This window comes from Apium graveolens, chromosome 6 (genome assembly GCF_009905375.1).
Source record: "Apium graveolens cultivar Ventura chromosome 6, ASM990537v1, whole genome shotgun sequence".
Lineage (NCBI taxonomy): Eukaryota > Viridiplantae > Streptophyta > Magnoliopsida > Apiales > Apiaceae > Apium > Apium graveolens.
Window position 1 is genome coordinate 199,946,518 of NC_133652.1, and position 14,639 is coordinate 199,961,156.

A 14,639-nucleotide genomic window follows, 5' to 3' on the forward strand; every position below is an offset into this window, starting at 1 on the left:
TGTCTATTGCTGTATATATGGTGGAAAGTAACTCTTATAGGGTGCAAAGTGACTCTAATATGGTGTAAAGTGACTAACATGGTTAATTCGAACCAAAATGTAGAACAAAATTGACTTGTATAAATGTGGCACTAAGAGGTGGTAAAAGGATTTTTAATTGCATGTACACGATGTTAACATGTTAATTGAACCAATACATGATGGCAAGTGACTCTTATAAGGTGCAAAGTAACTCTCATATTGTGAGAAGTCACTTACATATTTGATTAGAGCCAAAATTTGGCCCAAAATGGACTTGTAAGAAAGGGGTACCTAGAGGTGGTTAAAGAATGTCTAATTGCATGTACATGATGTTAACATGTTAATTGTATCAATATATGGTGGAAAGTGACTCTTATAGGGTGCAAAGTGACTCTAATATGGTGAAAAGTGACTTACATGGTTGATTAGAGCCAAAATGTGGAACACAATTACCTTGTATGAAAGTGGCATTAATAGGTGGTAAAAGGAAGTCAAATTGGATGTATATGATGTTAACATGTTAATTGTTGTATATATGCTGGAAAGTGACTCTTATAAGGTGTAAACTGACTCTAATATGGTGAAAAGTTACTTACATGGTTGATTAGAACCAAAATGTGGAATAAAATTGACCTGTATTAAAGTGTAACTAAGAGGTGGTAAAAGTATGTCAAATTGGATATATATGATGTTAACATGTTAATTATACAAAGATATTGTGGAAAGTCACTCATATACGGTGCAAAATGGCTCTAATATGGTGAAAAGTGACTTACATGGTTAATTGGAACCAAAATGTGGACCAAAATTGACTTGTATGAAAGTGGCACTAAGAGGTGGTAACAGGATTTCTAATTGCATGTACATGATGTTAACATGTTAATTGAACCAATACATGATGGCAAGTGACTCTTATAAGGTGCAAAGTGACTCTAATATTGTGAGAAGTCACTTACATGTTTGATTAGAACCAAAATGTGGCCCAAAATTGACTTGTAAGAAAGGGGTACCAAGAGGTGGTTTAAGGATGTCTAATTGCATGTACATGATGTTAACATGTTAATTGTATCCATATATGGTGGAAAGTGACTCTTATAGGGTGCAAAGTGACTCTAATATAGTGAAAAGTGACTTACATGGTTGATTAGAGCCAAAATATGGAACAAAATTAACTTGTATGTAATTGGCATTAATAGGTGGTAAAAGGATGTCAAATTGGATGTATGTGATGTTAAAATGTCTATTGTTATATATATGGTGGAAAGTGACTCTTATAGGGTGCAAAGTGACTAATATGGTGAAAAGTGACTAACATGGTTAATTAGAATCAAAATGTGGACCAAAATTGACTTGTATGAATGTGGCACTAAAAGGTGGTAAAAGGATTTCTAATTGCTTGTACATGATGTTAACATGTTAATTGTACCAATATATGATTGCAAGTGACTCTTATAAGGTGCAAAGTGACTCTAATATGGTGAGAAGTCACTTACATGATTGATTAGATCCAAAATGTGGCCCAAAATTGACTTGTAGGAAAGGGGTACCAAGAGGTGGTTATAGGATGTCTAATTGCATGTACATGATGTTAACATGTTAATTCTATCAATATATGGTGACAAGTGACTCTAATATGGTTAAAAGTGACTTACATGGTTGATTAGAGCCAAAATGTGGAACACAATTACCTTGTATGAAAGTGGCATTAATAGGTGGTAAAAGGATATCAAATTGGATGTATATGATGTTAACATGTTAATTTTTTTTTTTGTTAAATAAAAATTTTATAGACAAAGCAAAAACGTAGTTACAATTCTAGGGGCATACCCCGCGACATTAGCATGAGCAACAAGCAAAAATAAATTAAGTCAAAAATAGAGCTTTACTCTATTGAGTCTCAGTTTAATCAAAAAGACAGCTTATAAACATCTAGTACATGGAGCATAGTAGGTCTCTATTACTCAAAGCCTTTCTGGGGTATATCTTGTTAAGAAATACCCTTTCCCTTACTGTTTGTTTGATCATGCTAATCAACTGTGTAGAGGTACACTTGCGGCTGTTTAAATGAACTCTGTTATTACGTTCTTTCCAAATGGTATGACCCGCCACCGAGAAGAAGAGGAGCGCGATCTGTTCATGCATTTTAGGGGCCTGGCAGGTGAAAAGCTCTCCTTGAAGAAAATCAGGCCAACTATTCTTCAGCTTTAACATAGAATTATCAAAAATTGGCTTGGTGAACTGGCAGGATGTTAATAGATGTTCCACAGTCTCGGTCTCACCACTGTTACAAAGAATGCAAAATTTATTTGCTGCTAAATCAATATTATTCATTCTGTCCCTAGTTAGAAGCCTCCCCCTAAATGCTAACCATAAGAAAAATGAGCATTTTGGGATCTGTAGAGAGTGCCAAACCACTTTAATCCATGGAGGAGGCATGAGTCTTCTGCGGACCGAATTATAAACATCCGAGATAGTAACTTCCTCGCTATCATTCCAAGTTATCGAGTCACGATAATTGATATTCATCCCTCCAACCTTCCTTCTAATGTCCATAACCCAGACGTGATTAGAGGTCGGCAGCTCTCAGGTGCCATTATTCATCCAATGTCTCACTTGCTCCAAATTAGCAGTGTCTGTTAGCGTAAAAATGCTATTAGGGAGGCTGTTGATTAGAGGACCACCCTCCAGCCATGGGTCATGCCACACAAGAAAAGAAGAGTTTCTTCCCACTGAGTATTTGACGAATCTCCTAGCTCCAGTACGACCCTTGAAGATTTTTTGTAAACACCACGAAGCGTATGAGGGTATCTTCATTGTCCAAAAAGCGCTACATTTTAGCACTGTTTTTTGGACCCAAGTAATCCAGATGGAGTTATTATTTGGCCTCAAGAGTCTCCAGAGTTGGTTATAAATTGCTGCTTCATTCCAAAGAAATAAATCTTTTAACCCTAGACTACCTTCCTCCTTCGGATAACAGCAGTTCAGCCACGAGACTTTTACCATCTTTGTCGAAGTAGTACTTCCTCCCCACAAGAATTTGATGAACAGTGAAGAAAGCTGCTTGAGGATACCCTTCTGTAGAAACATGTGAGAGACTCAATATCCTTGGATACCATACAACACAACTCTAAGAAGCTGTAATCTACCCGCGTGACTAAGAAATCTGCACGTCCAGGTATCAATACTCCGACAGATCTTATGGATTAGAGGAGTGCAGTCAGACTTCTTTAACTTGGAAGAGATAAGAGGTAGACCCAAGTATTTTATAGGCAAATCTCCTCGCTGAAACCCTGTGATTCTAAGAATAGAGTTTTGGGTTACTAATGGAACATTACCAAAGAAAACTTGGCTCTTATCATTTTTAGGAACCAGTCCAGAGGCATTGGAAAAGAGTTTTAGTCCCTGCATAAGACTAGTGGCAGATTCCAGGTTGCCCTTACAGAATAAAAGAACATCATCAGCAAATATAAGATGGGAAATTGCTGCTTCATTAGTTAACCAATGATAACTGAAATTAGAGTTAGAGACTGATTTTTTAATACAAGCTGTCATAACTTCCATAGCAATTACAAAAAGATAAGGCGACAGCGGATCGCCCTGTCTAAGGCCTGATTTAGCAGCAAAGTATCCCTCTAATGAACCATTGATTTTCACCGATAGCATGCAAGTTGATAAACAAGCGGACACCCAATTTATAAAGTCATCAGGAAAACCCATTCGGGACATAGCTGTCAACAAAAACTGCCAATTAATCGTATCAAAGGCCTTTTTTATATCCACTTTTATGGTGCATCTAGCCTGGCCTGAGCTAAGGTGATAGTTTTTACATAGTGCTTGCGCAAGCATTATGTTGTCACCTATGTACCTTTTGGCCATAAAAGCAGACTGACATTGCGAGATATCTGAAGGTAAGATAAGCTTTAGCCTGGAAGTAAGCATTTTGGTAATGCATTTGTAGAGGACATTGCAACACGAGATTGGTCTATAATCCCCCATAGAAGAAGCTGAGTGAGTTTTAGCCACCAGAGCAATTGCTGAAGAGTTTACTATGCGAGTAAGGTTCCTTGTCGCAAAGAAATGAAGGATACCAGTTGTGACTTCCTGGCTAATAATTTTCGAAGCAGCAAGATAAAATTCAACCGGGAGCCCATCTGGGCCTGGACTCTTATTTTTAGCCATACATTTGAAAGTATTAAGCACGTCTAGCTCCGAGAAAGGAGCAGCAAGAACCTCCTTTTGGTTAGTTGATATTTGAGGCAAATCAATATCGGTGGGGAAAACCTCAAGCTCTCGACTACCACCCATCAAATTCTGAAAATAATCTACGGCCACTTTTGAGATGTCTTCATGCGTACATTTGAAACTCCCACTAGAGTCCTTGAGACTGAGGATTTTGTTAGAATTCCAATGACCTTTGCAAGAATTAAAGAAAAATCTGTTATTGTTATCTCCACACTTGAGCCACTTAATTCTCGATTTTTGTTTCAAAAATAATTCTTCGTTTTTGAGGTGAAGCTGCAGATCTGTTCTTAACTTCTCTTCCTCCTCAAATTGAATTTGAGAAGGGGATTGAGGCAGAGCAGACTGAAAAAGAAGAAGAGCATTACGAGAAGATTCCACCATTACATGCAAATTACCTTTATCAAAATTCAGCCTACGAAGACTCTAACTTTCTTGATTTTCATGGTGAGAATAAACCACGGATCACCAGTGACTTCTTCCAACCAAGCTTCTTGCACCACTTGTAAGAAATTTGGGTCATCAACCAAGTGTAAGAAAAACTGAAAAGGCTTCCGGAGACGAGTGGAGGCAAGCCCAATGCTAACAGTAATAGGACAATGATCTGAGAGGCCTCGAGGTAAGACTAGAGCTTTAGACATACTATACTTAACTAGCCAATCTCCATTAACAATACATCTATCAAGCTTTTTAAAACAAGGGTCAGCTTTGTTGCTATCCCACCAAGTTAGCTCAGGTCCTGAGCAGCTCAAGTCCGAGAGACCCATCTGCACCATGAAATCTCTGAAATCTAGCATTCCTCTAGTCCATCTCGTACCCTTATTAGTTTCTTGAGGTCCTAAACAAACATTGAAATCTCCCGAGAGGCACCAATGAGTATTTTTTTCCATTAAATTACCAAAATTTAGGAGTTCAGCCCAAAGCTCCCTTCTTTCATGGTAAATGTTGAGACCATAAATACAGGACCAAGCAAAGGAGTCACCAGTGTTAAGCTTAGTCACTGTGCAGGAAATTTGTTGTACCGAAACAGAGTGCACCATGACTTTCCAAATGGTGCTATCCCAACCAAGCCAAATGCGCCCATTCGAGTGGTAATTGTAGTTAAACACCCAAGTAAATCTATCGGCCAAATTACGAGAAATATACTCCGCATCACGTTCTTTGACATGAGTTTCCAGAAACCCAACTAAACCAACACTATTATGCCTAATAAAGTCTTTGGCAAATTCTTGTTTATTTATTCAATCCTCTAATATTATATGTACAAAAATCAAAAACCATAAAAGTGGAGAGGTTAGGAGGGGTACCCTCTTGTGCCTTTCGAGCACGCTTCTTTTGAGACTTAGTAAGACGAATCTTGCTACCACCCATTGCTGCTCTTTTTGTATCAATTTCATCAACTACTTTTAGGTTCTTGAAAGTAGCAGCTGGGGAAGGAGATAAATTAGGGCTCACGGGATCCCTTGACACTTCATGGATAGCCATTTTCGGTACAGGTGACTCCTCCAAGGAAGCAGAGTCAGAAGCCGGAGCTTTATGCTCTCTATTGACCACTGTGTGCCAGATATCATCATCCCTGTTATGGACCTTAGTGTCCGGTTCAACCTTCTCTGAAGTAATCCCTGGTAGATTTATATCACCCTGTTCCGTTTCATCTGCAGAGTTTTTAGTATCTGTATTTTCCACAGTAGTAGCTGAATTCACTTGCTGCTCTTTCCGTACCCATTTCCTCGTTGATTTGGGACAAGCTCCCACTAAATGGCCCAGAGACTTGCAACCATTACATATAAGTGGCTTAGTCGGGTAGCTCACCAAAACCTTGGAGATAGACTTCTAATCAGATAACGGGTCAATGGTGGTAACATCCAATTCATAAGGCAAGTCATTGCCAATAGTATATTGCACACAAATCTTCGCAAATAGCAGCACCTCTAATTTAGATGTCAACTCATCTACCTCTAGAGAAGGTCCAATGGTGCTAGCTAAAGAGCTTAGACCTTCTTCTGTCCAGTAGCAGTCAGGGACATGCTCAAATTTGACCCACAGTGGTAGAGATTTAACCAAGCCTACAGAGGATCCCCAGGCTAGCATTACCATAGGTTGCCTGTCTAAATACCAAGTACCTCTAGAGAGAGCATTGTTCCTACTGGCTAGGGAGTCAAACTTAAAGTGAAAAGTACGAGCATCTTTCTGAGATACATTTAACAACCCTTTCCCTTCCCACATTGTGCGAGCAAATTTGCAAACCTTGGTGTAAGATACTATTCCTCTAGTAAGTGAGCCAACAATGGTGAACTTGAACTTGTCATTACCTTTTCTCAGAATATCGTCCGAGGGAGTGACCACTCGTGAGCCTTGGGTCGGTGGCAGATAAGCAAGATTAATCTTAACCTTCCCAGGTACGTCATTAACAACTTGTGACCATGTTTTAGATTGAGGCTCCTTCTCTGCATTCGGCTCTAAAGATGCTGAAGATTTGGCAGCCTCTGCTCTCTCATCTTTTTCTTTTCCCAAGTTATCCTTTGCATCCGATACACCAGCAGAACCCGACAAGCCCTTAGCCCCAACCTTTAACTCCTCCTTACTAAGAAACGAATCCACAGACACCTTATCTACATTCAAGGTCCCAACTTCCACTGTATATATGGTGGAAAGTGACCCTTATAGGGTGCAAAGTGACTCTAATATGGTGAAAAGTGACTTACATGGTTGATCAGAACCAAAATATGGAACAAAATTGACCTGTATGAAAGTGGAACTAAGAGGTGGTAAAATGATGTCAAATTGGATGTATATGATGTTAACATGTTAATTAGACAAATAGATTGTGGAAAGTCACTCATATACGGTGCAAAATGACTCTAACATGGTGAAAAGTGACTTACATGGTTAGGTAGAACCAAAATGTGGACCAAAAGTGACTTGTATAAATGTGGCACTAAGAGGTAGTAAAAGGATTTTGAATTGCATGTACATGATGTTAACATGTTAATTGAACCAATACATGATGGCAAGTGACTCTTATAAGGTGTAAAGTGACTCTAATATTGTGAGAAGTCACTTACATGTTTGATTAGAGCCAAAATGTGGCCCAAAATTGACTTATAAGAAAGGGGTACGAAGAGGTAATTAAAGGATGTCTAATTGCATGTACATGATGTTAACATGTTAATTGTATCAATATATGGTGGCAAGTGACTCTTATAGGGTGCAAAGTGACTCTAATATGGTGAAAAGTGACTTACATGGTTGATTAGAGCCAAAATGTGGAACACAATTACCTTGTATGAAAGTGGCATTAATAGGTGGTAAAAGGAAGTCAAATTGGATGTATATGATGTTAACATGTTAATTTTTGTATATATGGTGGAAAGTGACTCTTATAGGGTGTAAACTGACTCTAATATGGTGAAAAGTTACTTACATGGTTGATTAGAACCAAAATGTGGAATAAAATTGACCTGTATTAAAGTGGAACTAAGAGGTGGTAAAAGGATGTCAAATTAGATGTATATGATGTTAACATGTTAATTATATAAAGAGATTGTGGAAAGTCACTCATATACGGTGCAAACTGACTCTAATATGGTGAAAAGTGACTTGCATGGTTAATTAGAACCAAAATGTGGACCAAAATTGACTTGTATGAAAGTGGCACTAAGAGGTGGTAAAAGGATTTCTAATTGCATGTACATGATGTTAACATGTTAATTGAACCAATACATGATGGCAAGTGACTCTTATAAGGTGCAAAGTGACTATAATTTTGTGAGAAGTCACTTACATGTTTGATTAGAGCCAAAATGTGGCCCAAAATTGACTTGTAAGAAAGGGGTACCAAGAGGTAGTTAAAGGATGTCTAATTGCATGTACATGATGTTAACATGTTAATTGTATCCATATATGGTGGAAAGTGACTCTTATAGGGTGCAAAGTGACTCTAATATAGTGAAAAGTGACTTACGTGGTTGATTAGAGCCAAAATGTGGAACAAAATTAACTTGTATGTAAGTGGCATTAATAGGTAGTAAATGGATGTCAAATTGGATGTATATGATGTTAAAATGTCTATTATTATATATATGGTGGAAAGTGACTCTTATAGGGTGCAAAGTGACTAATATGGTGAAAAGTAACTAACATGGTTAATTAGAATCAAAATGTGGACCAAAATTGACTTGTATCAATGTGGCACTAAAAGGTGGTAAAAGGATTTCTAATTGCATGTACATGATGTTAACATGTTAATTGTACCAATATATGATTGCAAGTGACTCTTATAAGGTGCAAAGTGACTCTAATATGGTGAGAAGTCACTTACATGATTGATTAGATCCAAAATGTGGCCCAAAATTGACTTGTAAGAAAGGGGTACCAAGAGGTGGTTAAAGGATGTATAATTGCATGTACATGATGTTAAAAGGTTACCTGTATCAATATATGGTGCAAGTGACTCTTATAGGGTGCAAAGTGACTTTAATATGGTGAAATGTGACTTACATGGTTGATTAGAGCCAAAATGTGGAACACAATTACCTTGTATGAAAGTGGTATTAATAGGTGGTAAAAGGATATCAAATTGGATGTATATGATGTTAACATGTTAATTGTTGTATATATGGTAGAAAGTGACTCTTATAGGGTGCAAAGTGACTCTAATATGGTGAAAAATGACTTACATGGTTGATCAGAACCAAAATATGGAACAAAATTGACCTGTATGAAAGTGGAAATAAGAGGTGGTAAAAGGATGTCAAATTAGATGTATATGATGTTAACATGTTAATTATACAAATAGATTGTGTGAAGTCACTCATATAGGGTGCAAAATGACTCTAATATGGTGAAAAGTGACTTACATGGTTAGGGAGAACCAAAATGTGGACCAAAATTGACTTGTATGAATGTGGCACTAAGAGGTAGTAAAAGGATTTTGAATTGCATGTACATGATGTTAACATGTTAATTGAACCAATACATGATGGCAAGTGACTCTTATAAGGTGTAAAGTGACTCTAATATTGTGAGAAGTCACTTACATGTTTGATTAGAGCCAAAATGTGGCCCAAAATTGACTTGTAAGAAAGGGGTACCAAGAGGTAGTTAAAGGATGTCTAATTGCATGTACACGATGTTAACATGTTAATTGTATCAATATATGGTGGCAAGTGACTCTTATAGGGTGCAAAGTGACTCTAATATGGTGAAAAGTGATTTATATGGTTGATTAGAGCCAAAATGTGGAACACAATTACCTTGTATGAAAGTGGCATTAATAGGTGGTAAAAGGATATCAAATTGGATGTATATGATGTTAACATGTTAATTTTTGTATATATGGTGGAAAGTGACTCTTATAGGGTGCAAAGTGACTCTAATATGGTGAAAAGTGACTTACATGGTTGATCAGAACAAAAATATGGAACAAAATTGACATGTATGAAAGTGGAACTAAGAGGTGGTAAAAGGATGTCAAATTCGATGTATATGATGTTAACATATATATTATAGAAATAGATTGTGGAAAGTCACTCATATAGGGTGCAAAATGACTCTAATATGGTGAAAAGTGACTTGCATGGTTAATTAGAACCAAAATGTGGACGAAAATTGACTTGTATGAATGTGGCACTAAGAGGTAGTAAAAGGATTTTGAATTGCATGTACATGATGCTAACATTTTAATTGAACCAATACATGATGGCAAGTGACTCTTATAAGGTGTAAAGTGACTCTAATATTGTGAGAAGTCACATACATGTTTGATTAGAGCCAAAATGTGGCCCAAAATTGACTTGTAAGAAAGGGGTACCAAGAGGTAGTTAAAGGATGTCTAATTACATGTACATGATGTTAACATGATAATTGTATCAATATATGGTGGCAAGTGACTCTTATAGGGTGCCAAGTGACTCTAATACGGTGAAAAGTGACTTACATGGTTGATTAGAGCCAAAATGTGGAACACAATTACCTTGTATGAAAGTGGCATTAATAGGTGGTAAAAGGAAGTTAAATTGTATGTATATGATCTTAACATATTAATTGTTGTATATACGGTGGAAAGTGACTATTATAGGGTGCAAAGTGACTTTAATATGATGAAAAGCTACTTACATGGTTGATTAGAACCAAAATGTGGAACAAAATTGACCTGTATTAAAGTGGAACTAAGAGGTGGTAAAAGGATGTCAAATTGGATGTATAAGATGTTAAAATGTTAATTATACAAATAGATTGTGGAATGTCACTCATATAGGGTAAAAAATGACTCAAATATGGTGAAAAGTGACTTACATGGTTAATTAGAACCAAAATGTGGACCAAAATTCACTTGTGTGAAAGTGGTACTAAGAGGTGGTAAAAGGATTTCTAATTGCATGTACATGATGTTAACATGTTAATTGAACCAATACATGATGGCAAGTGACTCTTATAAGGTGCAAAGTGACTCTAATATTGTGAGAAGTCACTTACATGTTTGATTAGAGCCAAAATATGGCCCAAAATTGACTTGAAAGAAAGGGGTACCAAGAGGTGGTTTAAGGATGTCTAATTGCATGTAAATGATGTTAACATGTTAATTGTATCCATATATGGTGGAAAGTGACTTTTATAGGGTGCAAAGTGACTCTAATATACTGAAAAGTGACTTACATGGTTGATTAGAGCCAAAATGTGCAACGAAATTAACTTGTATGTAAGTGGCATTAATAGGTGGTAAAAGGATGTCAAATTGGATGTATATGATGTTAAAATGTCTATTGTTGTATATATGGTGGAAATTGACTCTTATAGGGTGCAAAGTGACTAATATGCTGAAAATTGACTAACATGGTTAATTAGAATCAAAATGTGGACCAAAATTGACTTGTATGAATGTGGCACTAAAAGGTGGCAAAAGGATTTCTAATTACATGTACATGATGTTAACATTTTAATTGTACTAATATATGATTGCAAGTGACTCTTATAAGGTGCAAAGTGACTCTAATATGGTGAGAACTCACTTACATTATTGATTAGATCCAAAATGTGGCCCAAAATTGACTTGTATGAAAGGGGTACCAAGAGGTGGTTAAAGGATGTCTAATTGCATGTACATGATGTTAACATGTTAATTGTATGAATATATGGTGGAAAGTGACTCTTATAGGGTGCAGAGTGACTCTAATATGGTGAAAAGTGACTTACATGGTTGATTAGAGGAAGAATGTGGAACACAATTACCTTTTATGAAAGTGGCATTGATAGGTGGTAAAAGGATATCAAATTGGATGTATATGATGTTAACAAGTTAATTTTTGTATATATGGTGGAAAGTGACTTTTATAGGGTACAAAGTGACTCTAATATGGTGAAAAGTGACTTACATGTTTGATTAGAACCAAAATATGGAACAAAATAGACCTGTATGAAAGTGGAACTAAGAGGTGGTAAAAGGATGTCAAATTGGATGTATATGATGTTAACATATTAATTATAAAAATAGATTATGGAAAGTCACTCATATAGGGTGCAAAATGACTCTAATATGGTGAAAAGTGACTTAGATGGTTAATTAGAACCAAAATGTGGACGAAAATTGACTTGTATGAATGTGGCACTAAGCGGTAGTAAAAGGATTTTGAATTGCATGTACATGATGTTAACATGTTAATTGAACCAATACATGATGGCAAGTGACTGTTATAAGGTGTAAAGTGACTCTAATATTGTGAGAAGTCACTTACATGTTTGATTAGAGCCAAAATGTGGCCCAAAATTGACTTGTAAGAAAGGGATACCAAGAGGTAGTTCAAGGATGTCTAATTGCATGTACATGATGTTAACATGATAATTGTATCAATATATGGTGGCAAGTGACTCTTATAGGGTGCAAAGTGACTCTAATATGGTGAAAAGTGTATTACATGGTTGATTAGAGCCAAAATATGGAACACAATTACCTTGTATGAAAGTGGCATTAATAGGTGGTAAAAGGAAGTTAAATTGTATGTATATGATCTTACCATGTTAATTGTTGTATATATGGTGGAAAGTGACTATTATAGGGTGCAAAGTGACTTTAATATGATGAAAAGCTACTTACATGGTTGATTAGAACCAAAATGTGGAACAAAATTGGCCTGTATTAAAGTGGAACTAAGAGGTGGTAAAAGGATGTCAAATTGGAAGTATACGATGTTAACATGTTAATTATACAAATAGATTGTGGAAAGTCACTCATATAGGGTGAAAAATGACTCAAATATGGTGAAAAGTGACTTACATGGTTAATTAGAACCAAAATGTGGACAAAAATTCACTTGTATGAAAGTGGCACTAAGAGGTGGTAAAAGGATTTCTAATTGCATGTACATGATGTTAACATGTTAATTGAAGTAATACATGATGGCAAGTGACTCTTATAAGGTGCAAAGTGACTCTAATATTGTGAGAAGTCACTTACATGTTTGATTAGAGCCAAAATGTGGCCCAAAATTGACTTGAAAGAAAGGGGTACCAAGAGGTGGTTTAAGGATGTCTAATTGCATGTACATGATGTTAACATGTTAATTGTATCAATATATGGTGGAAAGTGACTTTTATAGGGTGCAAAGTGACTCTAATATAGTGAAAAGTGATGTACATGCAATTAGATATCCTAAAAAATGTGGCCCAAAGATGTTTCTCTCTCTAAAATTTTTCTCTGCCTTCTCTCTAGAAATTACTTAGCCTCTTTCTATTAACCCTAGCCGCCACCTAATTATCAGCTTCTTTTTCTTACATTCATCCATCAGATCTAAACAATTTTACTCACGAATCCATCTCAGCTTCTTCACCTCTTACACCTAAACACTATATTTTTTATATTCTATAATTTACTTTATTAGGCCTTGGTTTCTTGCTTCTAGTACAAATATGGATCAAAACCTAGACTCTTCTGATGTGAACTTGCGACTGTGGAAATATCAAGATTGTGGTTTTACAAGGTTTGAAGCAATGTATTTTCTTCAAAATGACAAGATTATTCAAGCAGATCGGGAGAAACGCTATGAGATTGTGCAAAGCATGGGTTTTTCGAGGACACAAGCAAAGAAAATTGTGGATGATAAAGATGATTTCGCTAAATTAAGAGACTCTACTCTCAAATTACTCAAGGAAGGGGATGATTTAATTCAGAGCTTGAAGGAGAAATATGGGGATGCTATTTCGGACACTAGCTATACTGCTGCCTCAAAAAAGGGGGGTTTTGCGGGTAAGCTTGATTATTCTTATGGTCGACTCCTTGCTAAGGACTCCCATTCCTCGAATGAAGGGAAATATAAGGTACTTAGGCTTCGAGGTGGAGCGGGTGTTGGGGAATCTGGTGAGAATGAGGAATCTCAGGAAGGTGAAGATGACCACAAGGTCTTAAGACTTCGTGGTGGGGGCTCTATTAGTGACAACTCGTGTGGGGGTACATGTGACCAGGATGGGGTTAATCTGGAGTATGGATTAGAGGAATTTGGTGCCTCATTTCCAGTGGTGGGCTCGGTTTTGAGGGAGATTGCTAATACCAAACAGGTGGAAAAGGATGAAGTCTCGCATATTGAGAAAGATCCTATTTTGGATGATAGTGTAAATAAGGTTAAGGTGAGTAGCTCGGGGGGTATTCCGGTGGTGCAAGATTGGACTAGCTCGGATGAAGATAATAAAATGATAACTGATAGGGAGGCTATGGAGCAGCTCACTGTTCATCGGGCCTCGAAAGCTGCGTTTGCAGTTAACAAAAATAAAAATGAGGAATTGGTGGCTCTCAAGGAAAAAATGTTGGATCTTAGGGCTTATTTTGAAAAAAAGGAATGTCTCTTACGGACATAGAGAAGGAAATTTTGGTTGGAAAGGAAAATTTTAACGATGCAGTTGGGTTGAATTCGGGGGGTGTGAAAGACAGACTAGAGGTTTTTGGTCTTCAGGTACCTCGAGTTAGGCGAGAAACTGGAGTTTCGGGGACAAAGGATGGGAATGGATGTGAAATTAGGTCTGCTCTGGAAACTAAAGGTGTTGGGGAATCTGGGAACTCCAGTCGGAATCTTGGTATCGAGAATGGTGAAGATGAGGCTCAAGGTAGTTTAAAGGGTATCCTAAAAAAGCCCAATCCGGGGAGAAAATCTTGGTCTAATGTGGTACAGAACCCTCCGCCCCCGATTAATAAAGTAGTTTTTGATTATGTACCATTACAAAATGGTGAATCAATAGTGTCTCCTCCTGATGAGGTGCTAAAAAAGGGTCTGGAGAAATTTAAATGTTGCATTATTGGTAAATTCACAAAAACAACTCTTCCCTTTGGTGTTGTTAAGGAGTTGGCCTTTGGAATGTGGAAAAAGAAACTAGTGCTGGTGTCACAGAAGGAT

General features: G+C 36.9%; 1 protein-coding gene across 1 annotated transcript; it reads right to left on the reverse strand.

The window, feature by feature from the left end:
- Nucleotides 1-4,670: 4,670 nt before the first annotated feature.
- LOC141665679 (uncharacterized) lies at nucleotides 4,671-13,040 on the reverse strand. The gene is made up of 4 exons (XM_074471662.1): nucleotides 13,031-13,040; nucleotides 6,190-6,896; nucleotides 5,526-6,093; nucleotides 4,671-5,446 (listed from the first exon to the last, which is right to left on the reverse strand). The coding sequence occupies exons 1-4, from the start codon at nucleotides 13,038-13,040 to the stop codon at nucleotides 4,671-4,673; spliced, it is 2,061 nt and encodes a 686-aa protein (XP_074327763.1).
- Between the last annotated feature and the right edge of the window lie 1,599 nt (nucleotides 13,041-14,639).

What these genes read in the sequence shown, in the direction of transcription:
- LOC141665679 (XM_074471662.1), bottom strand. An exon ending in AGTTGACATCTAAATTAGAG is followed by an intron (nt 6,094 to 6,189) that starts GTGCTGCTATTT and finishes TTATCTGATTAG; the next exon opens with AAGTCTATCTCCAAGGTTTT. An exon ending in TTTTATGGTTTTTGATTTTT is followed by an intron (nt 5,447 to 5,525) that starts GTACATATAATA and finishes GTGTTGGTTTAG; the next exon opens with TTGGGTTTCTGGAAACTCAT.